The sequence below is a fragment of the Gouania willdenowi genome, chromosome 24 (genome assembly GCF_900634775.1).
Source record: "Gouania willdenowi chromosome 24, fGouWil2.1, whole genome shotgun sequence".
NCBI classification, from domain to species: domain Eukaryota; kingdom Metazoa; phylum Chordata; class Actinopteri; order Blenniiformes; family Gobiesocidae; genus Gouania; species Gouania willdenowi.
This window is the reverse complement of record NC_041066.1, coordinates 4,398,448-4,424,762: the sequence shown is the minus strand read 5'-3', so window position 1 is coordinate 4,424,762 and position 26,315 is coordinate 4,398,448. Positions and strand designations below refer to the sequence as shown.

At 42.4% G+C, this 26,315-nt stretch overlaps 1 protein-coding gene across 1 annotated transcript; it reads right to left on the bottom strand.

The window, feature by feature from the left end:
• Positions 1–808: 808 nt before the first annotated feature.
• Positions 809–10,725, bottom strand: gjd2b (gap junction protein delta 2b). The gene is made up of 2 exons (XM_028439927.1): positions 10,655–10,725; positions 809–1,652 (listed from the first exon to the last, which is right to left on the bottom strand). Exons 1-2 carry the CDS (start codon positions 10,723–10,725, stop codon positions 809–811), a joined length of 915 nt encoding a protein of 304 aa, XP_028295728.1.
• Positions 10,726–26,315: the final 15,590 nt, after the last annotated feature.

Here is a 26,315-nt window from a genome sequence, read left to right as displayed (position 1 = left end):
TCCATGAGCCCACTTGTGCACAATTGTGTTTTTCTGTGTTTACAGTGGTATATTGTTTGTTTTATTTCTGCTTTAACTGAATTTACTGAACTGTAAAATACATTACTATATTTGATTTTTTGGTTGTGAAAACGTGCCTTCTGTTGAACTGAATAAAACAGTGAAAACTAAAGACTAAAGTGTTTTATATAAAGTAGAGTCTATTCACACATTAGTCTGGTGTGTTGCTGCTCATTTGAATAGTGTGTTCATATGATAGAAGTGGGTATCGTTTTGTCATCACAGTGACATTTTGACAAAAGAATGTTAGGTTTTGACAGCAGAGATTCAATTTGACATAGATGTGAATGGTTTATTTGCTTGTGTTTAGAGTTTTGACACAATGAGCCAAGTTTTGCTAAACATGTTCAAGCAATGGGCAAAAACTGTAAGCAGCATCTGCATGATAAAAATGATCAGAGTAACAAAGAATAACACTAAATTAAATTAGGAATGATTGTCTTTGGCTATTTACACTTAGCTCCTTTTTTACACTTTCAGTTCAAAGTCATCAAAATCACCCACTGGAGAAGGGTTATTTTGTCTTTTTTCAGTAAAGACATCACATTTCCCTCAAAGAAATCCTTAGAAAAACATCTATATTACTAAACATCTATATGAGTTTTTGGTGTGGGCTTATTGTTTAAATAACTGTCATCTCAGTCTCAAAAGGTTTTGTTTTGCTTCCCCAGTAAAGAACATTTGAACAACATTGTTATATTTGAGTAGAGGCAATGAAATTGTCCGTGTGTTTGTGTGTGAGGTACAATTATACATATGCTGAATCACTTGACTGAGTCCGACCAAAGTTGGCGATACTCGATTTGGATCCGTCCTTATTTCTGATCTCATAAACTGACTTCCTTCGGGCTTGCACTCCTCTGACAGCAGCTTTGATCTTCCTCCACCCCAGATGGTTGAGTTCTGCCAAGTTTAGTACAACACAAAATCCGCTGACGGCAAACATGAAGACTAAAAACACTGTCTTTTCTGTTGGCCTCGAAACGTAGCACTCCACGTCTTTTATGCAAGGGTACTGGTTACACTCGTACACAGCCATAACTTTAAATCCATATAACAGGTACTGACCCACTAGAAACCCAATCTCCAGCACATTTCTGAACACCACCTGAATTATATAGAACCTGGAGATGCCCTCTTGCCTCCTCATTTTGGACTTTGTTGATCGCAGAGTTGAGTTTGGAATATCTTTGACTTCAAAACAATCCGGCTCTGCCTCCTTATTTGAATTTTCAGTGTTCTGCAGCATTCCATTCACAAGGGTGTTCTTAATCCTCAAGCCGTCATCTCTCCTAAATAAGCCCTGGTCCCTCTCCAGAGAGAGATAGACTGTGGAAAAGCGTCGCTCCTTTTGTTTGGCCGACTGATGCACAGAGTAAGTGATGAAACACAGGCTAGGGCAACACACCATGATGATCTGAAACACCCAGTATCGAATGTGGGAAATAGGAAAAGCTTTGTCGTAGCAGGCCTGGTTGCAGCCTGGCTGTAAAGTGTTGCACAGAAACATTGACTGCTCATCATTGTACACAGTCTCGCCGACTATGGCCACGATCAAAATCCGGAAGATCACAACCACTGTCAGCAGGATCCTGATGGAGGAATCAAAGAGAGGGAAGAAGTGTGTTAGCTACCACAGTTAGATTCAGATTTATTTGGCCAAGTAAACAAGCGATTGCTCTCAATGCACAGACACTGAAAAAAAACTGAGGCTAAAAATATCAAAAAATAATCTTTTACAGTTCTAAACCAAGCTTGTAGGTAAGTTTGACTGAAATAAGTGAGTTTGAAAATCATATGAAAGTATGAAAGTGGTTCTAAAAAATTTTTATAGTTGCTTTTTGTTACAAGCCAGTAGATCACGGAATATGTGATTATCAGTGATGGACAACACACACATTTAATTGGGGAATTGATGCAAAACTTTCAGATTCCAGGTTTGTGTTCTATTCAGTCTCTGAGGATCACACAGTGAAGTGTTATTTAGTAATTTCATTGTCTCAGAGAAGCACAGTAAGAAGACTGCTGAGAATTGTGTAAAAAAATTTTATTTAGTAAAAAATATCTCTTTAATGGTCGTCAGAACGTGTTTATCTCCCTGAGTGCACAATGAGGGATTTATTACCGGTAAACTGAATATCAAGAAACAATCACTTACAGCTTTGATAAATGATGCATTATTTAACATTGACTTAATTGTTGCTTGTAAGGGAAAAATGAGGTGTAAAAAACAAACAAACAAACAAACAAACAAACACTGTACAGTGACTACTCAGAAAACACATGAATCAGTTTCTGATCACAATTTTTTCATTTCAATATTATACATTTACTGAGTAACACTGACTTTAATGTTTTACAATGTTTAAAATATAACGACAAGTGTGTGTCTTGAAAAAATTATGTGTCCTTCCTTTTTCCTTTCTTTTCCTCTTGTTAAATTCTAGAGTTATTAGGTTTGAAAATATTTTTTGCTTCGATTTTTGGTAAAGTTGTATAACGTAAAGAAAAATATTAACTGTAAATGTAAACATTCAGCTGCTTTGACATTATGCTGTGTCCTGCCACTGATCAGTAAACCTTTGATGTAACTCAAACACACACACGCACACACGCATGCATTGTTTTTGTTCACTGCTTTTTTTTTTTTTAGAATTAGTCAAAGTCCAGCTATTGTCACTTACTGTAAAAGAATGTAGTGGAAAACAAAATTACCAATGTGTGTAAATTGTTATTTTATATTTTACAGTAATGTGCTTGGACAGTGACAGCTTCAAGGTTAACAGTACAACAGGCCTTGTTATTTGTCAGTCAAATGTATTTTAATTAGTGAGTAAAGAAAATTGTCTCTGGAGATTTATGTTTTATATGATTTGCTGACACACACTGTGAGATTTAGGAAATCTATGATTTACTTTGATGTTTGTTAAATGTCTAAATTAATTGATGGATTTGAAACAAATGCTCTGGCTGAAACATTTCCTGTGACTGTCTCTCTGACCACTGTCCAGTTTGAATTCCAGCTGACCGTAAGTCACAGTACCTATTCCACAATGGTGAAATAGGTTGTTACCATTCAGTTTGTGAGGTTGTAAATTCAAAAACTCTATGAGTTCTTTTCCAGTTACTAAACTCTCTCTGACCCCGCTGGCTTTTTTGGTTTCACTAAACTCAGATCAGGCTGAAGAGCAGTCGTTTAGCCAGGCCAGCTGTCACTGTTAAGGATAAATATGTGTTCATGGCTTTCATTAAAAGACCATGAGGTAAAACACAGACTGAGACCAAGAGGACATGACATCATTTGTTACAGAGCAGCGAGAAGAAGGATGGACACAGTGATATAGGTTTAAAAGGTTTCCACATTATAAAGGTTGTAAACTGTTAAATTTGGTGGGGGTAAGTAAATTTCAACCTTTCCAATAACCTTGAAACTCTAACTCTTTTTTAATTTCAGATTTATCTTTGAACATGCCCACAAAGCAAGTCTTGAGGACTTTCTTCGTTCACGTACATAATATCTCTAAAACCTGGAGTGTAACAACCCTAAGCAGGAGAAAAAAAATTATCCAGTACTGGCTTCTCATCACTGGCTTTCTGCGAAATTGAAAATAGAATTTAAAATTTATCTTTTACCATAAAAAGCATTTAGTGGTCCATCAGTAGAATCTCTCTCTTCCAGATTGGTGGTTTATGGTGTATGTTTCTTTAAATTTATACAGTACATGTGCCATAAAATGACTTGGATAAAAGTAATATGAATTATTCATTTCGTAATAACAAATAAGAAGGTTTTATAGGATCGTTGAAGAAAGCAACATCCAAATGATTCACTGTTTAACATAGGAGTAAAAAACTCCCAATGATGGATGTAGTGCAGCAGGCGAAAGACCTGTGGTGTCATTCATTAGTAGAAGAAGAAGTAGAAGCAGAAGAAGATGCCTAGAGCTACTAATGTGTGTACAACAGACCAATAAAAGTCACAACACACCAACAAAAGTCACAACACACCAACAAGTCACAACACACCAACAAAAGTCACAACACACCAACAAAAGTCACAACACACCAACAAAAGTTACAACAGACCAACAAAAGTCACAACACGCCAACAAAAGTTACAACACATGAACAAAAGTCACAACACGCCAACAAAAGTTACAACACATGAACAAAAGTTACAACAGACCAACAAAAGTCACAACACAACAACAAAATACCACAACACACACCAATAAAAGTCACAACACACACCAACAAAAGTCATAACACACGCCAACAAAAGTCACAACACACGCCGACAAAATGCCACAACACACACCAACAAAATGCCACAACACACACCAACAAAATGCCACAACACACACCAACAAAATGCCACAACACACACCAACAAAAGTCACAACACACACCAACAAAAGTCACAACACACACCAACAAAATGTCACAACACACCAACAAAAGTCACAACACACCAACAAAATGCCACAACACACACCAACAAAAGTCACAACACACACCAACAAAAGTCACAACACACACCAACAAAAGTCACAACACACACCAACAAAATGCCACAACACACCAACAAAAGTCACAACACACCAACAAAAGTCACAACACACACCAACAAAAGTCACAACATACCAACAAAATCCCACAACACACAGCAACAAAAGTCACAACACACCAACAAAAGTCATAACACACACCAACAAAATGCCACAACACACCAACAAAAGTCACAACACACCAACAAAAGTCACAACACACACCAACAAAAGTCACAACACACCAACAAAATGCCACAACACACCAACAAAAGTCACAACACACCAACAAAAGTCACAACACACACCAACAAAAGTCACAACACACCAACAAAATGCCACAACACACACCAATAAAAGTCACAACACACACCAACAAAAGTCATAACACACGCCAACAAAAGTCACAACACATGCCGGCAAAATGCCACAACACACCAACAAAAGTCACAACACACCAACAAAAGTCACAACACACCAACAAAATGCCACAACACACCAACAAAAGTCACAACACACCAACAAAATGCCACAACACACAACAATAAAAGTCACAACACACACCAACAAAATGCCACAACACACACCAACAAAAGTCACAACACACCAACAAAATGCCACAACACACACCAACAAAAGTCACAACACACCAACAAAAGTCACAACACACCAACAAAATGCCACAACACACAACAATAAAAGTCACAACACACACCAACAAAATGCCACAACACACACCAACAAAAGTCACGACACACCAACAAAAGTCACAACACACACCAACAAAATGCCACAACACATACCAACAAAATCCCACAACACACAACAACAAAAGTCACAACACACACCAACAAAATGCCACAACACATACCAACAAAATCCCACAACATACAACAACAAAAGTCACAACACACACCAACAAAAGCCACAACACACCGCATGGTTTTTGGATTTCTGAAATGGGCCCGCTGGAGGTTGGTACAGAGTATTTTATTTTGAAAATAAAAGCAGCAGAGATTTTAAGGAAACAAAAGAGAAAGAAAGAACATACACGAACACAGTTCTACAAGGATCCCTTCAAATTCCTTAAAACTCCCTTCACTAAGGAGAAAAGCACTGCCCTACAAACAACAAGAGACGAACTGGAGGAGCACTTGAGAACAACGCACTCTGATCCAAGGAGTTACGAACATCTGGCCATCTCTTCAGACAGCCCACCAATCGCCCCCCCCCAGAACATCAAATTGAGATTGGCCCTACAACCTCGAAGGAGTGGAAAGCATAGTCCATCGGGCAAGAACAGCATCAGCCCCTGGGCCAAATGGAATCCCATACAAAGTATACAAGAACGCTCCAGATGTCTTGAGATTTCTCTGGAGGCTCATGAGGACAGTATGGCAGAAGAGAATTATACCCAAAGTGTGGCATAGGGCAGGCGGAGTCTTGATCCCAAAGGGGAAAGATGCAAAGAACATCAGCCAGTTCCGCCGAAAATCCCTATTTAATGTGGAGGGTAAAGTGTTCTTCAGTGTCATTGCACAGAGGACGGCCGAGTACCTGCAAAGAAATGAGTACATTGATACAACTGTACAGAAGGCAGGGGTATCAGGCTTCTCTGGCTGCCTGGAACACTCTGGCATGATCTGGCACCAGATCCAAATGGCAAAGCTGGAGAAAAAGGACCTCCATGTCATCTTCCTGGATCTCGCTATGGCCTTTGGCTCTGTGCCCCATGAACTTATTTGGACTGCTTTCAGGTTCTTCCATATCCCAAACAACATCACAACTGTAGTTAAAGCCTACTTTCAAGATGTAGAGTTCTGCTTCTCAACCCCTGAGTTCACCACCTCATGCTTGGAAGTAGGGATCATGGCCGGATGCACCGTCTCTCCTCTGGCGTTCACCATGGCGATGGAGATCATCAATCGAACCTCAAAATGGGTTGTAGGTGGACAGCAGGTCAGCTCTTGTCTGCGCCTTCCTCCCCTCAGAGCCTACATAGATGACATCACCACCCTGACCACCACCATCCCATGCACCAAGAGGTTGCTCAAGGAAACTGGAGGAGAACATCAGTTGGGCCCGTATGAAGATCAAGCCATCTAAGTCAAGCAGCATCTCTGTGGTGAAAGGAGTGCTTGCTGACTTGAAGTTCTTCATTGGTGATGATCCAATCCCAACAGTATCTGAATGCTATGATGCAAGCCTGAAGGACAGGTACCAGGTGCAACAGCTGCGCAAGGACATCAGCGCTGGCCCACAGTCCATCAATAACACCCAGCTACCTGGGAAGTTAAAGAGTTGGTGCCTTCAATTAGGTCTCCTACCCCGGTTGTTGTGGCCCCTTGCAGTGTATGAGGTCCCCATCTCAACAGTACAGAAACTGGAAAGAGGAGTCACAGCGTACATCAAAAAGTGGCTTGGACTTCCGCGATGCCTCACCAACATAGACCTCTATGGAGATGGTGTCCTCAAGTTGCCCCTCACCAGTCTCTTGGAGGAGTTCAAGTGCGCTAAAGCACGACTACAGATGACACTGAACGAATCCAAAGACAAAGTGGTGAGAAACAACGCACCAACCTTAGCTACTGGGCGCAAATAGACTCCAGCAACAGCAGCGGAGGAGGCAACATCAGCTCTCAGACATGCTGACATTGTGGGGAATGTTCAGCATGGAGGAGGAGGCATTGGACTAATTACCAGCCACCCAGCTTGGAGCAAAGAAACTGCACCAACACAGAGAAAGATGGTGGTGGAAGAAGTACGCCGTCAGGAAGAGGCTGCAAGGTGGGCCAAGGTGGTCTCCCTTGGCAAACAGGGACAGTGGACACGGCGGAACAATGTGGAGAGGAGGAAGCTCAGCTGGAGAGAGGTGTGGGCCAAGGAAGCACAGAGTTTGCGCTTTACCATGAGGGCTACTTATGACGTCCTTCCAACACCTGCCAATCTCCATCAGTGGTTTGGGGAGGATCCAGCTTGTGCCTTTTGACTGGGCAATGTTGGTAAATATTGGCCAACTGGTGTTTCCTACAGAGATCGCCACCACCACCTTAAGACCTGATCTGGTGCTCTGGTCCCGCTCTCTAATGAATGTTTACATCATCGAGCTCACCGTACCCTGGGAGGATTCCGTAGAGGAGGCATATGAGCGAAAACACCTGCGCTATGCCGAATTAGCTGCAGAAGCACAACATCGCGGCTGAAATACAAAAGTCCGCCCAGTGGAGGTTGGATAAAGAGGGTTTGTGGCAACATCTACCACCAAACTACTCAGAAACCTGGGAGTCAGGGGTCATTGCCAGCGTGCAGCCAACAAAGCTGCATCGGAGTCAGCAGAGGGAAGCAGCCAGTGGCTCTGGCTGAAGAGGAACAATACCTCTTGGGCCTCCAAATAGCAGGTTAGGGGTATGCGGTCGGCTCAGACTTGGCTTGGGGGGCAGGGCGCCTATGCCATGCGTGGGCCTGGGATGCAAGCTATGAGCTGATCATCCTGTGACTGGCTGCCTCTCGGGAGAGTGTATAGTGAATGGCCAAAACATCCTATGATCCGTAGGAACACTAGTGATGATGCATCCTAGGCCCTTGCTTGCTGTGTGTGTGTGTGTGTTCGGGGGTGTCCTGTTCCCCAGGCCCTTTCATCAACTTTTGTACATGCTCGCACAAAAATGATATTAACATCTTGTCCTGTGTTTTGGAATCTCCCCCTCTTTTCCGTTGTGACTTTTGTTGGTGTGTTGTGACTTTTGTTGGTGTGTTGTGTCTTTTGTTGGTGTGTTGTGACTTTCGTTGGTGTGTTGTGTTGTGTGGCCCTTCTGGACCACTGTAGGGACACTCCAGGAGATAGTTTTACCCAGAGTCATATAGAGAGAGAGTTGCGACAATGGAAGTCCAAAATGCTTGACCGTCACGTGATTCATGAAAGACTGAATTTTGTCCTGGAAGTTAGTGCCAGGCAATTCGAATCCATTGACATAACTGGGATTTTCGGTAATTTGTCGTCAATAATTGCATTGATTGACAATATTTATACAGTACACCATCATATGTAAGTGTATATACAATATTTGCTTATGTAGTTCCATAAATAGTGTTTTTCCCTAATGTAAATTCATGTTAATGATTAGTATAAACAACTACCTTACCTCCTTTTTTGTGTAGTTAAGGCCAACATTAATTTGGTTAAAAAATGTGTTAATACGTATTATATACAGTATATATTGCTTTGAATTTTCTTTTAATTGTGAGTCATTTTGTCTGTTTATATCCTCATTTTTATGTATTTTATGTATTTTCTCTGTTTTTGTTGTTTTTTTGTGTGTATTTTTGGAATAATTTTCTGCGTATTTGGTATTTCCTTATTTTTCAAGGGTTTTTTGAGTTATTTTCAGTGTATTTGTTGTTTTTTTTTTTTAGAGTTTTAGGAGTCATTTTCTGTGTTTTTGTTGTTATTTTGTGAATGTCTTTGAGTCAAGTTGTCTGTGTATTTAAGGGAGCTTAATAATTGATGTCATCATTTAGATTGTTCCATATTCCGACACCCTGAACTAAAATGCACAAAATTCTTTTGTAACTGTCCTCAATTTTGTGTTTTTTAATATCTGTATTCCTCACTATAGAAGCTAGCTTACCTTCTTTTTTTGACGTAGTTAAGGCCAACATTAATTTGGTTAAAAAATGTGTTAATATGTATTGTATACAGTATGTAGTGCTTTGAATTTTCTTTAATTTTCTTTAAAACAGGGGTAATTAAAAGAACACCACATGTTAATTGTTTTAGATACTCTGATAATAACAGCAACAACAACAACAATAATAATAATATCCAATATAATTATTTAAACATCTTAAAGTTCAAAAGTGCATCACAATTTGTCTCATCTGCTGTAGCTTCAATGCTTCAACTGCTCACTTCTGGGATAAAATGTGAGGCTCCATGAGCCGTCATTGCTGTAAAAAAAAAAAAAGAAGAAAAACATTGGAGTGAACGGAGTTGTCGCAACTCTCTCCCTATATGGCTCTGGTTTTACCCAAATGAATCTCACCGTAGCTCAATTTCTTTTATTCTTATCAGTTGCTTCGTACTACCTTATAGAATGTAAATAAGGTTTAGATCAGCAGTAGCCAATGTGATGTCTATGAGCTTTATGGATGACTATCCAATCAGACCGCACAACATATGTTATTTACAGCAAGATGAATCTGGGTTTGACTCTCGGTGTACAAACACTGAACTATTGAATATTAAAGAAGCATATTGACTACTCAGAGCAAATGAAAGGTTATCACGGTGTTAGAACTAATATATTTTACAACACGTGTTGGCTCTACAGCTGAATGGTGTCCTGTCCAAAGTGTTCCTTGTCTTGTATTTCATTGGAGCTGTGAAATACAAAATCTGACCAATCACAGAGCTCTGAAACATTCCCTTCCCATTGACTGAATACTTTAACCGTAGTAGAGTTTTTGCTCCGTAAACGGGTGATTGATTTGTTTATTTACAAAAATAAATAAATACATAAATTGTAACATAATTTTTTTGAAATTTGTAGTGGGTGTTGGATTTTTGGATCCTTAGGACCACTCACAGGGGAGAAGATTTTTAAAAGACCCCTCATAATCCTAACGGCAATAAATACAATTTACTGACATTTGTAGCTCTAAATGCCATAGGAATGATTTATTCTTTAAATGTCTTAACTTAACAATTTAATATCTTTGTCGAAGAAATGAACGTAAAGATTGCCTAAAATAATTTCATAATAATACATAACGTAGAAATTTTGTAATGATACAGACACCCCTGCTATGGCTCCACAGTTGCCTTAGAGAGGCAGAGTACACCCTGGAGAAGTTGCATGTTGATCACTTTGCTAAAATATTGAGAAATAGATTCATACAGCAATGCTTACTTTAGAAAGTCCAATAATGTAAAGAAAAAAATCCACATAAGTAAGTAAAGGGGGAACATGCAAACTCTGCAGAGCGAGATGACCATGTGAAGGATAATATTTTCTTTTCTTTTGTTATTATCATTAGTGCTTTCTTACCTTCCGATCATAGTAGAGTGCTGCTGCACAGCTGCCTCTAAGAGACGCTCTAATATAGTCCACTCTCCCATGATGCTTTAATCAGTGATGATCCAGCTACAAAGTCTTTTCTTATTTTTTCTAAATGTGTGAGTCAGAGAGTCTCAGCAGAGTCCTGTAAATCCCAGTTAGACAGAGGTAGACCGTGGGCTCCTGTCCTCACCGTGCTCCATGCATGGAGTGAGAGCTGTCAGGAGTGAGGCCTTAGGACTAATCCTGCTATTAGTAGACTCTCTGCGTCACACACACACACACACACATGTTGCTGTTATGGTGTGTATGTGTGTGTGTGTGTGTGTGGGTGTGTATGCAGGTAACACTGAGAACATACATTAAGTTTTTGATCAAGAACTGGAGCAAAGTTTAACAACTTTGTGATGTTTTTTTTTTAAATAAAAATAATGTTTTCAGTGCCGTTTGCATGTTCTCCCAGTATCAAATGTATATATATCAGCTGATAAACCTAAATCTTTTGTCATCCACATGACATATGGCAATGTAGTAACACACCAGAATCGTCTACTACCTATGATCAAGCAAGGTAAATTTTCTGTACGTAATCACTCTTACCCTTTCCCTTAGTGAGATGTACTGGGTGAACTGCGTTTCAAAGCATAATCTCATTAACTGTCTCCTGTCTCCGAATATAGTAGACCTTAAGAGGACAGCTTATTGAATTGATTTAACACAGTCAATCTCATGAATACACTCCTCGTCGTATCCAAGCTTTAAACTTGTAATAGGCTGAAATATCTTAAGTTCCTCACTATTTAAAAAATAAGTTGTATGAATGTACAGTGTGAATAATTAACAAACATTCAAACTCCGTCCCATACAGTAAAAACCATGTGGGCTGTTATTGCTTCACTCTCAAACTAAAATAAAACATTAATACTGTATACTGAGATGGATTATGTATTATTGAATATATTTGGCAATTGCCAAGATACATGGTTCTCGTAGTTCTTATTTTTTGTTTTTTTTTCTTGCGCAATTCCTTTGTCCTAGACGGAGTGCGGAGTGCGCCGGCTCTTCGGCTTCTAGGTGCTTTCTCGGGTGTGTATGTGGGGGCCGGTGGCTGTCTCTCGGCTTGGTGTCTTGGGGGCGTCGGGGGGGGCTGCTCAGCCGGGGGGTTGCCTGGGCTCCCTGGCCCCCGCTCTTTCTGCTATTCTGGCTGCGTCCTCAAGTCCGGGGCAGCGCTTGTGTTTACAGTGGCAGTATCTTGCACATTCATTGGTCTACGATGCACTAGCATGCCTTGGACTGTGGGATAAAACTTGTAGTGGGCTTAACTTTAGACACGTTGATCCCAAACACCTGTTTCAGGTATTACCACTCACTCCTTCCCTCTGCCCACAACCACCACCATTATAGTTAAGCCTCATGCCTACAACTTCACATCTCACTCTCACTTTACAGTAATCAACTCTTCCCCACCCTTCCATTTCTCTACCTTGAATCGCTCCTCCCTGCTCCCTTCCCCCTCCACCTCCCCCCCCACCCCCTCACCTCGGTGTAACACTGCCCTCTCTTTTTATATTCTCCCTTTAATAAAGTGTTTCTTACCCTTCCTTAGGGAAGGCTGGTGATGGTCACAATTATGCAATAAAATAATGCAATTTATTTAATTGCAATAACAAAAAAAACAAAAAAAAATGCATTGCTGTCTAAAAAAAGATTGCACTTCTTGTAGTGTTGACCTTTGACTGCATGTGCAGACAAAAAAAGGCTATTGGAAAAAAAAAAAAAAAATATATATATATATATATATATATATATATATATATATATATATATATATATATATATATATATATATATATGCTTTGGCCACAAATTGAGATGCAGTGCTCAGACTAGTACAATAATTAATCACTTTTTTAAGGTATCTGTGGCAACACTGAATAATATGGGATGATAATAAAGTTTGTAAATACATACATTTGATGTGATCAATGAATTAGATCAAATGAGTTCTGATTGGATTTTGTCCCATGTGACCAAATTACAGTTTCGTTTTTATTAGTCAATGAAAATATAAATATATTTTGATTAAGTTTTTGTTAACATGTACAATCTTTTTTTTTTTAAGTAATAGTTTAGTTATTGTCACTTAAAAAAATGCAGTCTATGAAAACTATGACGCAAATGTTTATTCAACAAAATAAAGATACAACAGCACACCTTCAAAGGTCTAATTTCACTTTAATTCCTGATTATTTCTTCAGTACTGAAGATGAGAGGTTGTACAAGTGTCTGCGCCTTTACTGTATATACAGTATTTAACAATTCATATAACTTTGTATTTTACTTTTGGCTGAACATTTCCTGTCATAACCTTGTCTTTGTTAGTAGTCGGCTTTTCATGCTTTGTTGAGAGAATCTTTGCACTGACCATCTTCTCATGAAACTCCAATTGATATGTTTTTCAAAAAACGTGAGGTAAAATGTAAACCCTTTGCACATTACTGTATATGCATTCAGTATTGCTGCAGCTACACATTCAGAGGCTTTGTAGCACGAAATAAGGCTTTAACTCAAACCACTACTGAACATCTCAAGGGAGGTTTACGCAAGCACACATTCTCTCAGCTGTCCCACTTTCATCAGCTTCCAGCTGTACCTAATCCTCCTCCATGCTACAGGGTTATGGTTACCAACCCTTCTTTTTTTATTATCTACATGACTGTGACTTTCAATAACAGACTGTTGATGGACAGACATCTGGCTGAGAGGTTAGCCTGGAATGGTTCCAATTATGCTCAGATGTCCTAAAGCGGGTGAGGCAATGTATATTGCGTTTGAATAATGGATATAATAAATTCCAGTTGCACGGCCCTCCAGATGTTTAGTGACAGATGTTATAAAGTCATTATTAGTGCATTATCACATTGCGGAAATGTCCTTGCTCTTCCTTTGTTAGTTGTAGCCTAAGTACAATAAACATTTTGTATTCTCTAAATGCAAATCAAAGGTGTTTCAACATTGAATGAACATTTTTTTAATCTGTTGAAAACATTAACATGCTTGTGGCGCTCTTCCCGTGCATGGATTCAGATTTTTTCTACAGTGGAAACAACAAATCTAAACCTGTACTCAAGTTTTTCAAAGTGTGATTTAGAAAATTATATTTGTTTTTGATGCACCAGCCTTCACTATCCATTTCTTTTAAATTGATATATATAAGGAAAGTTTAAATGTATATATGACAGTCTGAATATATATATATGAAAATATATATGTATATATGTGGCAGAGTGATAGGGGTGCATCAATTCAGGAGGTAGCAGACAACGCTACCGGGGGAATTTCGCCCCCGGATATATAATTAAACACTCGAAGAGCTTGCGGGTTCGCTCACAAACCAGGGCTGGAGACGTGTTCATTAAATCTATCTATCTATCTATATATACAAGGATGGTTTGTGTGTGTGTGTGGAGCGAATATCTCCCCGATGCGATGTGAGTTCGACTTGAAACTTAGTCAACGGCTTCCAAATACCCTAAGTGTGTGTATCTGTTATTTTGGATTAATTTGGTGTAGCAAAACGGTCAAAACTTTCATTTTATAATTACGGCTCCCTTGGTAAGAGCGCGGTATTGAGCGCGCTACTCCGGGTTCATGACGTTACTGTATCGCAGTTTGTTTGGGTTAAAAAAAAAAAAAAAGGTCAATATTAAAAACGTTTTGTACCGCTAAAAGTCATTTAGGTTAATATTTCATAGTTGAATATTATTCTCGTGATTCCAAACTTCCTTTAAATCTCGGGTCACGGACTTCACTTCCTCCTTCGTCTCATGACTGTGGACGGTGGCTGTGCTGACGGTCATTAGCCGATTATATCACAAACATTCTGCTTCTTCAGACAGAGGAATGTAACATTTTTGTGAGCGGATGGGTTCACAACACGGATCCACTATGATTATTGTTTGTTTTGCGCAAGGGTGAGTGTTTCTTCTTATATTATTCTATGTGCTAAGAAAGATGCTAGCAGCTACTATGTAAGCACACACACGGCTATGGCACGTGCGTGCACTCCACCGGAAGAAAATACTGAACTCACACACAGAGCCGTTTAGAGAGAGTTGCGACTTTGGTGTTGCAAAACGTTTATTTTTCGTGGTACTTCCGTGTCTCTCTTTAACAACCTGCAACGGATTATGTGCAAGACGCGCGTTTGTGAGAAATAACGTACGGAGGAGATGGATGTAGACACGCACGCATGCACACATGCACACAATTTATAAAAAAATATACTAAATGAGTAAAATAAAACAAAAAACTAAACAATATTTATACAAAAACTACACAAAATAACAACAGAAATGCATAAAATTATACAAAAAGGCTCCAAAAACACACAAAATTACTCCAAAAAACAAACATTCCAGAAAAATACACCAAACAACAACAAACATATGAGAATGACTCAAAATACACAAAACTAAATATTTATACAAAAATACACAAAATAACAATAGAAATGCACAAACTACACCAAAAAATAATAATTATACAAAAAATGCACAAAAGACAACAGAAAGATGCAGAAATACACATAATGACTCCAAAAAACATACATTACAGAAAAATACATCAAACAAAAAAAATATAAAAATAGGTATAAAAAAACAACAAACGCATTTATCATGCACATGTCCCATAAAATTAAACCAGGGAAATCGCACACGCTATTTTACTTTGCACCTGCAAATAAACCCCTTTATAACACTACTGAGTACAGAGTATGTACTACCTCTTTGTACAGCCAACCTTCAAATACATACTCATTTGGTCATAATTGACAACTCTACTTATGCTCCCACTATATGAATACATACTTTAAACAGGCACTGTACTAGTATATATAAACTTATTAATCCAGCTCTTATTAATCCATGGAAAAAACAACCATTGTTTAGTTACCATGATACATCTATTTAACTTATTAGATGTGCTTGGCCCAAACAATGTAGACTACTGCATAAAAGAACCTTTGAATGATAGATGTACAATGTAACCTGTTCATTGTTACTGTATGTTCATGTTTGTAAAATTACTATTTGATCAGTGTTTCATTGATAAGGACTTGAGAGTGTGATGCTGCAGTGCTGCTATGGCGCCATCTGCTGGTATTGAGGTGAAAGCAACAGCGTCAAGCAATATTTAACAGTCGACAGTTCCATATGGGAACTGGGTTTGAGTTTGAAGATTATCAACCCTATTTAAGACAGTTTGATTGATATCAGTACTTGTGCTCAAAATTGAAGAACATGTACTCAATTTTCATTAGTACACTTCTCACTCGTGAAGCAAAAGTGTCACTAGTAATAGTATTATATGCTAATAAGCAGTGTTGTGCTAGTTACTATTTTGAATACTTACACCAAAAAGTAATGCGTTACTGGAAAAAGTAAACTTTTGAGTTACTTAGAATTAAAGAATGTATTATTTATTTGGGTCATTTGTGTCCATACAGCTTCATATTAGTGCTGTAATAATAAAATAACCCACTGTTGATCAACTGCTATAAAACAACCATAAACAATGTGCATATAAAGCACAAACATCTGCTCCAAAATTAAAACAGTAATTTTTCAGCTTAGCACAGTAATGTAAAGTAAGCTGTGCATAATCCAGGTGCACATTCTGCTGTTGATATGTTTATAAAAATAAATGTGGAAAAACTAATTCACAGCATTTTTCTCAGCTACACAATGCTAAACATATCAGGCTAATGAGCTGCTGTTAGCAGTGACTCAGCAACAGCGACAGGCTGCATATTGTAACGTCCGCTTATTCTACTAATCACCGGACAGGTCAGGTTGAACCAAACGGGCTTTATTTTGGCTGACAGGGTTAAACACAGTTGCATACAGGGCTACTGTTATGGCCGTAACCCACACCACTAATGTCCTCACAGTAGCAAACTAACACACCCCTCTAACACAGGCAACACGCTTAACTAACTCGCAGCCACACTCCCATCCCTGTGCTGCCTCCTTGTGGTTAGGCTGTCCCTGCACAGTGAACACAACACATAATGAACTCAGTGGTCATTACACTGCCCCCCAACAAAAAGTCCCTCGTCCCAGAGGGAACAACAAAGTCTCTGAGGTACGGTGGCAACTGCCGGAGTCTCTTTGGCCGTTCAGGGACATTGTGGGGCTGAGAAGCAGGTGGAGTGGTTGACGGACTCAGCTGCAAGGGGGAAATGGGGGGTTCCATTCCAGTATGAGCAGGTGATGCAGGGGGAAAGACAGCATCTGATGTGACCTGGGGATCCGCTGGGGCCTGCACTGGTCCATGAGGGAAACAGTGGAGTGAGTGTCCTCTATAAGGGGCCAGTCTGTCTCAATGTAGGGCCACCTTCCTTCCCCTGGGTGGTACCTGCGCCCTGTAAACCACCTCTCCCACCCACTCTAAGACCCAACAAGGTCCATCCCAGTGGCTGTCCAATTTGGGGCAGTGCCCCTTCCTCCTCTTTGGGTTGTACACCCAGACCAATTCCCCCGCCTGGAAGTGTCTCCCTTTTGTTGTCACATCGTAGTTCCTCTTCTGTCTCATGCCTGCTTTCTCCAGCTGCCCTCGAGCAAAGGCATGAGCTGACTCCATGCAATCCTGCAGCTTTTTTGCGTAGTCCTGCCTGGGCGGTGCATCTGGAGCATCTGGTGGCTGTCCAAAAGCCACCTCTGGCGGAGTCCGGAGCTCCCTCCCCAGCATGAGCCTTGCACTGCAGATCTGTATGCCATGAGGATGAGAGGGAGGTGGGTGTCCCAATCACGCTGGTGGTCTGCAGTCAGGATGGCTAGCTGTTGAGCCAATGTCCTGTTGAACCTCTCCACTAGGCCGTCACTTTGGGGTCGCAGCGGTGTTGTGCGGGTTTTCTGCATGTTCAGCCTTTCACACACAGCGGCGAATACTTTCGACTCGAAATTCCTCCCCTGGTCACTGTGTATAGAGATTGCTGTGCCAAACCTGCTGAACATGCCTTCCACCAGGGCATCCACTACAGTCTCCGCCTCTTGGTCGGGTATGGCGTATGCTTCCGGCCACTTGGTAAAATAGTCCGAGGCTGCAAGGACATAACGGTTACCTCTCGGTGCAGGGAAAGGGCCCCATAACGTCCACAGCCACCCTTTCCATGGGTGCTCCTGTTGGAGCTGACTGGTCTAAGGGACTGGTCTAAGGGACCCTTGTGAGCCGCGCAGGCGTCACAGCAGCGGCAGAAGTCTTCTGCATTTCGCCTATGCTGGCCCCAGTAGAAGCCCTGGCGTAGGGGGCGAAGGGTTTTGGAAACCCCGAAGTGTTCTGACCTCGTGCCCCCATGACAGGCCTCCAGAACCGCAGTTCTCAGTAACCTGGGCACTACCACCCGCCATCTCTCCTCCCCTGTGGTAGGTTCCTTCCAAGCCTGCTGCAGCACCCCGTCTTTAAGGCGTAGCGAAACAAACTTGGACCACAGTCCTTTGGTGGCAGTTGAGAGGCCAGTGATCTCCTCCCAGGGCAGTCTCCGCTCCCTCTCCAGCCACTGCATCACCGGTTCCAGGTCACTGTCCTGCTCCTGCTGAGACCTCCACTTCTACTGCATCCCCCCACCCGCAGAGTCCTACAGTTAAGATCGGCTGTGTTGTCCTGCTGTGTGAGCTCTTTTTCTCTCACCTCCCTCTTTTCACAGTAATGGCAGCCCTCAGCAGCACATGGGCGGCGGGACAATGCGTCGGCGTTAGAATGTTGCATCCCAGCCCTGTGAGCGATGGTGAAGTTGAAAGACTGGAGCTCTTCTGGCCAGCGAGCCACTTGATCTTCAGGCTCTTTGAATGACATCAGCCACTGCAGGGTAGCATGATCAGTCCTGATGGTGAAGGGTGTACCACAGAGGTAGTACTTGAAATGTCTTACAGCTGCTACGACGACGAGAAGTTCCCGTCTCGTGACACAACAACAACATTCACTCTTATTCAACACCCGGCTGAAGTATACTACAACTTTCTCTCCTTCAGGTCCCACCTGTGACAGCACCGCCCCCAGTCCGACACTACTGGCATCTGTATCCAGGACGAAAGGCAGGGCAAACGTCGGCAGGGGCCAGGACGGGGGATTCAATCAGTGCTGCTCTGTGTGTTGAATGCACCCTCGACGCTCCTGTGTCCACTCGAAGGCAACTTTTTTTTGTAGAAGGCGGAAAGAGATGTGCGACAATAGAAGAAAAGCCCTTCACAAATCTTCTGTAGTAGGAGGCCAGACTCAAAAAACTCTGAGCTGCGTTTGGTCAGCGGGGGTGGGCCAGTCCCTGATGATGCGTGTTTTCTCCTCCACGGTGCTGATGCCTTCCTTCCCCAGCTTGTGGCCTAGGAACTCTACCTCTTTCTTCAGAAAGTGGCACTTACCGGGGTGCAGCTTCAGGCCTGCATCCGCCACTCTTCTCATCACTAGGTGCAGCGCATCCAGGGCCGCCTCGAAGGAGTAGCCGTAGACCAGGAGGTAGAGATGTAATGATTCACTCAACTCCCGATACGATTCGATTCACGATACTGGGTTCACGATACGATTCTCTCACGATTTATTTTACAAAATGGGACTGTTGACAAAAAATTTTTTTGGGAAAAAAACTAAAAAATACTGTATTATTTTCCTTTTATTTTTCATTGTCAAAAGAATTCCTTGATAAACTATTCAAAACAATGCAATTTAACTAAAAATAAATCTTGAATGAAATAAATAAAGGAATAATACAAATGAAAATGAAGCCTATTAATTTAAATTCTGGTTCTATAATAAACAATGCAAAACTGCATAATAGTTCTTTTTCTTTTAAAAGTGCAACTGAAAATGTATTTTGTGCCTTAACAATTGGACTTTAAAAAAACAAAACTGTGATTGCACTGATTTACATCATATTTGTTTGGACCAGCAGAGGGCGCTGGTAACACAGTGGTCGGTTGGCATGCAGATATTGTGCAGTGAAGAAGAGAAGCTATGCTAGCAGACAGAGCTAATAGAAAAACGTGACTTTTACAGATATACAAGTAATATTACAGATATTCTTTCGGTGCTAAAGGGGTAATGAATCATTTTTAACATATTTAAGAGTAGAAGGCGGCCAGAAAGAAAGTATTAGCAGATCCGCCCGCCGCCTACACTTGTGGATAGCGCCCTCTGCTGGTTATAAAGTACTGCGATCCATTTTTCAGAAAATCGATATCAACCGTGATGCCTATGAATCGATTTTTAACTGCCTTACGATTAATCGTTACATCCCTACCAGGAGGTCATCTAAGTACACCAGACACCAGATCCAGGGTCTCGTCAATCCTAGGAAGGGGTAAGACTCCTTTTTAGTGACCTTATTCAGTGGTCTATAATCCACACAAAACCGCATCCTGGAGCCCTTCTTTTTAGGCACCATAACCACCGCAGAGGCCCACGGACTGTCTGAGGGTTCCACTATTCCTGCTCTAATCATCTCCTCCAGCTCACTGTCTGCGGCACCCTGATGTGCCAGTGGGAGTCAATGTGGGCGTACTTTAACTGGTCGGGCATTGCCAGTGTCAATCTCGTGTTTTACCAGGTGTGTTAGGCCCACCTCATCGTCACTGAGGGCAAAAATGTCTTTAAATTCCAGCAGCACCTGCCACAAACTCTCTTGCTGCGGGTCGTTCAGCCCCTCACCATTCTTGACCCAAATGTCCTGCAATGTAGAAAGCCTCTCCTCTTCTCCTGTCGTCTGGCTCTGCTGAGGCTAGGGGGGAGGGGTGCCGGGTGTTGAGGTGGGCTGCACAGGAAAAAGCTGTGGTGCAAGGCTGTCCACTGACTGGTGGGTGCTGGTCGGGGAGGAAACATTGGTGAGTGTAGACAGCCTTGTGGGGTCTGAAACAAGAGCAGCTGTTATGTGAGTCTTTAGTTCTGCAGCAGCCACTGTAGCAGGTGGGGGTTTTGAGATTGTGTCGGGGGGGGTTAGGAGCACAGACCACCCTCCTGGGAGGATGAGTGAACCTTTGCCAAAGTCCAGCACGCCACCAATGGCTCGCAGAAAGTCTAGTCCGAGGATGCACGGGTCTTGAACATCAACCACCCACGCAGTAAATGATGTTGAGAGGCTCCCCACTGTAATTAGAAACACTCCTCTGCCTTGTATTTGAGCTAGATCGCCAGTCACTGTTTTTAACTGAACCGAAGTCGGCTCCACCGCAACCCCCATTGGGAGGATGTCCGGGCGCACCAAGGTTGCATTTGACGACGTATCCAGCAGGGCCGTACACCTGACCCCTGTCACCGTCACAGGAATGTGGCAGAAGCCCCCAACCTGCGCCAGCCCACAGTTATCTCCATTGCGGCTGGTGGCGATGGCAACCGGTGGTCGTCTGCTTCACGGGCCCACGCTCCACCACCTACACGGGCCCTAGGTCGTTTCCCTGCATAGGTGTAAACTTGGAGCACTGTCTGAGGAGGTGACCTGGCTGGCCACATCCCCAACAAAGCCTTGGGCGGCGCCATGTGCCCTCATCCGGATTGAGTGGTTGAGGCGGGGCTACTCGAGCTGCGTCCTGCATGGCCACCGGTCCCTCTGCCCGACAGCCTGTCATCCTCGCAGCTCTCACCACCGGTGAGTCCTCACATCGTTCAGTCCCTCCACTCACCATCTCTCTCTCCACAGCCAGCTGCAGTGCCTCACTCAGCGTGGATGGGTGGGCCAATTATGTCTGGATGCGCAGCTCCTTGGGGCTGAGAGCTTGTATGAACTGGTCCCCGGCAAGCTCCTTCCTCACTGATGGTGGCATGTCAGCATAGGCACGTCCGCACAAGCACTCGATCTCATTAGCCAGGATGCGAAGGGGCTCACCGGGCCGTCTGCGCCCGCTGTTGAACTCAGAATGCAGCAGTGCAGGCTGATTGAGCTGTCCAAAATACCTCTGTAGGGCTCCCACCAATGACCTATAGTCCATCCGCTCCTCAGGGGACAGGAGTAGGAGGCAGGCGGCTGTTTCATCAGTGAGGCACAGCCTCTCGGGACACCACCATGTTCACGTCTCAAACAGGTTCTCCCCCCTCCGTGAGGACAACACACTCACCGGGGAACAAACTCTGATAATTGGCAACTCCATAGTGAGAAACGTGAAGCTAGCGAAGTCAGCGGGCATCGTGAGGTGCATCCCAGGGGCCAGAGCGGGCGACATAGAATCAAATCTAAAGTTGCTGGCAAAGAGTAATCGTAAGTTTGATAGGATAGTCCTCCATGTCGGCACTATTGACTCCCGACGTCGTCAGTCGGAAGCAACCAAAGTGAACATTGAATCAGTTTGTGCTTATGCTAAAACAATGTCGGACTCCGTAATTTTCTCTGGTCCCTTACCAAATCTGACCAGTGATGACATGTATAGCCGCATGTCATCATTTAACCGCTGGCTATCGAGGTGGTGTCCAGAAAACGAGGTGGGTTTCATTGATAATTGGAGATCCTTCTGGGGAAAACCGAACCTGATAGGAAGAGATGGAATCCATCCTACTTTGGAGGGAGCATCTCTACTATCAGAAACATGGCACAGTCACTGTTATGATATCTCATGAATGAGACCATGTTACAGAGGCGGAGTCCTCCACGCCCCTCTGCGCTTGCCTTAGGACAGTTTCCCTCTCATTGCTATTATGATAGCTGTGTTCATCGCCATGACAACTGTTGTGATGGTGATGAATATTTTATGGAGACGGTGTCAGTCCCCCGACCATATTTCACATGATTTTAACATAAATCAAATAAAAGAGCTATCAATTATAAAAATCTGAAAAAAATTAAACTGTATGTATCAATGAAGCCAGGTGAGACAAATCAGCTGTCTAAACTTGAGGCCTGTCTAAAGGACATTAGGGCCTGGATGGACCAAAATGTTCTTCTTCTTAACTCAGACAAGACTGAGGTCATTGTACTGGGCCCACGACACCTTAGAGAAACCTATGCTAGCCTAACTGCCCTAGATGGCATTACTCTGGCACGAAGCACAACTGTTAGAAACCTTGGGGTTCGATTTGATCAGGACTTATCCTTCAACTCTCACATAAAACAAACTTCAAGACCTGCCTTCTTTCATCTCCGTAACATTGCTAAAATCAGATCTATCCTGTCTCAGGGCGACGCGAAAAACTAGTCCATGCTTTTGTTACCTCTCGACTGGATTATTGTAATTCTCTTTTAGCAGGCTGCCCGAGCAAGTCGCTTAAGACACTTCAGCTGGTTCAAAATGCTGCAGCACGTGTACTGACTAAAACTAGGAGAAGAGATCAAATTACTCCTGTATTAGCCTCTCTGCATTGGCTTCCCATAAAATATAGAATAGAATTCAAGATTCTTCTTCTCACTTATAAAGCCCTAAATGGACAGGCACCAGTCTATCTCAAGGAGCTTGTAGTGCCATACAATCCCCCCAGAACACTACGCTCTCAAAATGCTGGACTACTCGTTGTTCCATTCGTCTCTAAAAGTAGTATAGGAGGAAGAGCTTTCAGTTATCAGGCCCCACTTCTCTGGAACCATCTACCTACCACGGTTTGGGGGGCAGACACCCTCTCTACCTTTAAGGTTAGGCTCAAAACATTCCTCTTTGGTAAAGCTTTTAGTTAGGAACCAGCTCATAGCTCATAATTAAGATGCAATAGGCATAGACTGCCGGGGGGGGGTCTGGCATGCTCGGTTGGAGAGAGGTTGGAGAGGGCGTTAAGAGAGAGGTCATTTAGGTTAGAGAGGGACCGGAGAGGGTCCCATTCCTCTCTCAAACACTCCCTCTATGTCTGCTTCTTCCCTTGTGTGTTTGCTCCTGTACTCCTTCTGACTTTTGTCTTGCAGGTCCGTGGGATCCCTAGTGTGGAGTTACAGAGTCTCAACAACTCTGTCTCCACCCTCTCCTCTGCACACACCCAACACAGCATCACGTGGATGGCTGTTCGTCATAGGAATGGGATCCACACAAGGTTCCTGCTGCTTAACAGAAGGTTTTCCTTGCTGCCATGATGAATTCATGTTGGGTGTGGGATACATATGTATGTGTATATACGTATATATGCATATGTGTGTATCCATAAAATGAAGAGTCCGTCCTTAAGACTGCTCTACTGTAAAGTGTCTTGAGATACCATTGGTTATGATTTGGCGCTATACAAATAAAGATTGATTGATTGATTGATTGATCTTTGTTTACATAACGTGACCTGGCGTTGCATGCCGGTCCTTTCCTGTCCGAGCCGGGTAGAGCGCACGCAGTTTCCCCGCCGCTTCTAGCTTCCCCCGGTGGAAATCCAGCCTCAGCAGCCATCAGCATTGCAGCCTCTCTGACGGTGGAAGCAGGGGACCATGGCTGCGTATCACCCTCCGGCTGCTCAGATTTAATCTTGGTAGACATACTGGGCCGCTGTGTGTCCTGGCCGGCAGAGGGCTGCTTGTTCTGTCGCGGGTAGCGAGAGCTAGTGGTTAGCATCTTGCGTCGATCCTGTTTTAATCCCACTTTTGACACCAGTGTAACGTTCACTTATTCTACTAATCACCGGATGGGTCAGGTTGAACCAAACGGGCTTTATTTGGCTTGCAGGGTTAAACACAGTTGCATACAGGGCTACTGTTATGGCCGTAACCCACGCCACTAATGTCATCACAGTAGCAAACGAACACACCCCTCTAACACAGGCAACACGCTTAACTAACTGGCAGCCACACTCCCAACCCTGTGCTGCCTTCTTGTGGCGAGGCTGTCCCTGCACAGTGAACACAACACATAATGAACTCAACGGTCATTACAATATTTACAACAACATACCGTGCAATAGTTTGGCTGACCTGTCCCTGGATAACAGTCACAGTCCGTTAAAATCCAGCCGCAGTGTTAGCTTAGCTTCACTGATGCATCTTTTGGAGACAAAATTAATGCGTGTATTTTCACTTTAAAAGCTCTTCCTGCTCTCGCATTGACTCGCCATGATTGGCGCACATGATGTAAACAGAAACACGCTGACAATGCTTCTTTTACCGTGTTTGGCACGGCATCCCGCAAAAATATGTAGCGCCACTGTAAACAGGAAGTACACTGCAGCTAACATATTGTAACGGTAACAGCGTTATTTCTTTAGAAAAATATTGTGTTACAGTACTAGTTACTGTCAAAAGTGACGTTGGTTACCGCCCAACATTGCTAATAAGGAGGTGGTGAAAAGTGTATTCAGGCTTGCCATTTCCTAAAATATTACAACCAATCAGAGCGGTGTACTTGGTTATAACCACTCCTACTTAATTAGGTCTACTAGCACTACTACGAATCTTTTAAATTTACGAGTACTACTAGTGATATAAAACAGTCTATTATTACTCAGGGGTGGAAAGAGTACAGAAAAAATCTACTTAACTAAAAGTACTGTTACTTTGATTAAACTTAACGAGTAAAGTAGCTCACTTCAAATGTACTCAGAGTAAACGTTACTTAGTCACTTTTTTTTTTTGGGGGGGGGGGGTGGGGGGGGGGGGGGGGGGGGGGAGGAATCTCTCCCATGCAGTAAAACAAATAAAAAGATGTGCATACAGATCAAACTAGGTTCTTTTTTATTATTATAAATTATTAGAGAACATCATTTCAAAAATGATGTGCATGAGAACAAGACATGGTGTGGCTAACCAACATAAATAAAATAAATGTCAATTCGATGAGGTAAGTGCTTGTTAAAATGGTTAAAATAGAGAGACAGATTATACACTCCGGTGATTAAAGGTAAAACTCCGCAACTCTCAGATCCCCCTCTCCCTCCATCCCCAATGCTCTCTTGCCCTGCCTCCAAATTTTCCAAAGTCCACTCCCTCAGAGAGCTAACAGCTAACGTTAGCCAGACAGCAACATCACTGTAATATAACAGGCTCTGTTAAAAGCATATTACTGAGGGCCTTCTCTGTCTCTATGTGCACACACCTCACAACACCAGCAGCAACACAGTCACTTACAGGTGCACCACAGAAGTTCTAGTGTAACAATTACAATTCAAACATAATGTAAATCAAGCAGCAGTAATTACCTTTCAAGCAGAAAAGTCACCAATTCAATCTTCTAGCTACTCCTCCAGACCATACACTGTAAAAAAGACAAGCGCTCTAGCTCCGGAAGGGGCGGGGCCTGTGAGCAACAGCTGTCAGACAGTCCATCAAACACAATCCTGGCTCTGATTGGTTCTTTGTTGCTCGGGTCGCGGTGCATTTCTGGGCAATCTGCAAACGCTGGCAGGAGCAGCAGAGGGACTCAATGAGCCTGTTTTTTTTACACAAACTACAAGTTTGATGTAAGTTGTCCTTACATGTGACAGCTTTAGCAAATATGACAAAAAAAATCACTTTAAAAGAGTGCAGACTGCACCTTTAATAAAGTATATTTGCTTCATTAGCATTACTATGGCAGACACTTAACTCACTCATGCTGCTGATTTGGCCCTGTTGTGCTTAGCACCCATTACAAATAAGATTGTATTTCTTTTTTAGGAACTTTGTTTTTGCTAAGAGCTATTGAAACAGTTTTTTGAATGTTTGCATAAAGTGGAAAAAAAACACGCTCTCCATATGACTTATTAACCGTTAAACCCATCATTGAACTTTATTAGGAAA